Source organism: Anopheles darlingi, chromosome 3 (assembly GCF_943734745.1).
Source record: "Anopheles darlingi chromosome 3, idAnoDarlMG_H_01, whole genome shotgun sequence".
NCBI lineage: Eukaryota > Metazoa > Arthropoda > Insecta > Diptera > Culicidae > Anopheles > Anopheles darlingi.
The window spans coordinates 56,124,542-56,127,041 of record NC_064875.1 but is presented as its reverse complement, the minus strand read 5'-3'; the positions used below and the strand labels follow the sequence as shown (position 1 = coordinate 56,127,041).

Below are 2,500 nucleotides of genomic sequence, written 5' to 3'. Positions count from 1 at the left end.
CGCAACCGATTTCCGTTCATCCGTTTCTAGAATCCTCGTATTTACTGTATCCGTTAGCTCTCCACCTCTTCTTATGTTTCGTATCTCAAACTCAACGCTACCCCACAAAGATGTCGAAGAGTGTTTGTGCGTGTTTGAATGTGTTTCATTTTCCGGATTTTTCTTTTATTTCAATTAATTCTGGTTTTAAGTAATTTTGGCCTAATGCTTTCTTCGCTGCGCGTGCGCTCTCAAATCACACCACACTGCCGCACACTGCTGCAATTCGTGATCGTGATGATACTAATGCATCTTTCCTGTTATTTTTTCTCCGGCTCCTTTCTAGCCCGATCCACGTATCTGCCACGAGTCGTTGATGGATCAAATCAAACGGGGTGCCACGTTGAAGAGGAATCGCACGATCAATGATCGTAGCGCACCGAAGATCCACTAGAAATCCCTTTCCATGTCCCAGTCCTAAACATCTTCGCATATTTTGTGAAGTCCAAGCAGATACGGAAGGAACGGAAGCAGATCGTCGTACATTCAACATCCAATAATCACTATAACCACCTCCTACCGTCAGCGCAGCATAGTAATCACAGTTCTCATGGTCAATACAAAAGAAGTGAAGCGTCTACAAGAATTCAATAAAAGCCTTCCCTTCCCACGGCTACCCACGTGATGGGGGAAGAATCACGTCAATGTTTGAATTGCCAATTGGCGAATATCGGTAAGAGTTAACTTCACGGAGAGCTAGGAGAAGCACTGAGTCCCAGCAACCGAGAAATGGTACCGAAGAGGCTGAAGAAGATGCATATCGAGAAGTGAAGGATGATTGTGTGATCGGATCGGATTTTTCGTCCTCCTAGGGGAGGAAAGCATTTTCCTAACAGGTTACTCATTTTGATTACCACCTTTTTTCACTTCCACGCATTGTAGGTTCCGCCGTCAAAGGAAACAAGAAACAAGAATCGAAAAAGTTTTTGAAGGCCGCGCTAAGAGTCGAATGTTAACATGCGATCACACACTAGTTCGATAAGAGGCTTTCCTTATCCACTTTTTCTCTTATTGTGTTCGTCGGAGTGTATTCGAGTCTCGTACTAACTTGTTCTCATCTACTCCCTCACTGCGAGTTGGCAGTTTTGAAGCATAAATGATCTAAATTGGAAAATCGTAGAATTTCTATTTCTAGGGGCATTTTCTTTAAGGAAAAGGAAATCAAATGAAAGAATTTGAAGTGTATTGCATTAATGGATTTAACGGGAAGGATGAAACCGAAAATCAATTATATCAGCGTATGGCTAGGGAGAGTACTGCGAAGCGAAGCGGCGAACACCCTCTAACGCGCATACCAAATTAACCAAAAAGACTTAACAAGTTATATTGCCAAGCGGGCCTTATAACCTTTACATACATACATATATACATACATATATATACATACATATAGATCCCTAACCGATACAACACCACACAGACTCCGACACAGAGACACCTCTCTCGCACTTCCTTTACTACGTTTTGAATAAACACAAAACTCAAGATTCGCCATTTTTACATCTTTTGCATCATGAGCTTGAGCTGAGGATTAAAAGATACGAAGCTGTCGCGCTATCCGAGCCCATGATACCCAGTGTACCGAGTTCCGATAGCGGTTTTAGAGGGAAAGAAAGAGAGAGAGAGCCTCAAATGAAACGTCCAGATATCAAATCAAATCGAAAACACATCGTGTTCGTATCGTGTGCGCAGCACTTATCACGAGGATCTAGTTTTTAAACGTAGAAGAAGAAGAAGAAACAATATCGCGAGAGGGCATAAGCGCAAGCGCAAGCACTTACACTTACATCGTCTCTTGATTCTAACCAACGGGCGACATACCACTGTCGTCTAACTGTGTCTTCGATGAGTATCAATCTCGTTCATTGTCAATCTTGCTTTGCGCCAATCAATCCCCATTCCCCGGGGGTGGCTATGCTACAGTATATTATACCTCTTCAGGTCGGTAGCTGTCGCAGAGGCAGAAGCATAAGGCCACACTCTTTCGGACAAATAATAATCACAATAACTAGCGAAAACACTCACACCCTCACACAAGCCCCTATTGGGTTTTATTATCTAAGTGTAACATGTGAAGTTCGTGTACAAGAAAGCGAAAGAGAGAAAGTTGCATCTAATGAAACGAAACGAAACAATCTGTTCCTGCAGAAAAGAGGGGCGAAAGAAGAAGGGAATGCGTGCGAGGCATGGCTTAGTACGCAAACGGGCGAAGAAGGAAAGGGAGGACATCTATCTAAACCAAACAACCAAGCGTCGTAGACAAGAAGAGGCTAGATAACGCAACGCATTATCGGATAATTATTATTAATTGGAATTATTTATTTTATACTTGACCGACTTTTCTCTCTCTTTATTATCTTTTGTTTGTTTGTTTTTTTTCCGTTTTGTGTTGATTTCTTATCGTTATATTTTTTCTCGCTCTCAATAACTTTATTTATTATTTTCTTTTCGATTTACTTCT

The 2,500-nt window shown here is 41.8% G+C and overlaps 1 protein-coding gene across 10 annotated transcripts in view; it reads left to right on the top strand.

Moving 5' to 3' along the window:
• Positions 1 to 2,500, top strand: part of LOC125954950 (transcription factor SPT20 homolog) — a 90,049-nt gene that overhangs the window by 47,748 nt on the left and 39,801 nt on the right. For 9 of the 10 annotated variants that reach the window (XR_007469070.1, XM_049685662.1, XM_049685661.1 and 6 more), the window contains one exon: positions 326 to 2,500. This exon is cut by the window's right edge. Coding sequence is in view for 8 of the 10 variants with exons in the window: in XM_049685662.1 (XP_049541619.1) it covers positions 326 to 433 (108 nt within the window). In the remaining 2 variants the exon portion in view is untranslated. The remainder of the gene's footprint in view (positions 1 to 325) is intronic. The other variant, XR_007469069.1, reaches the window with a different exon arrangement.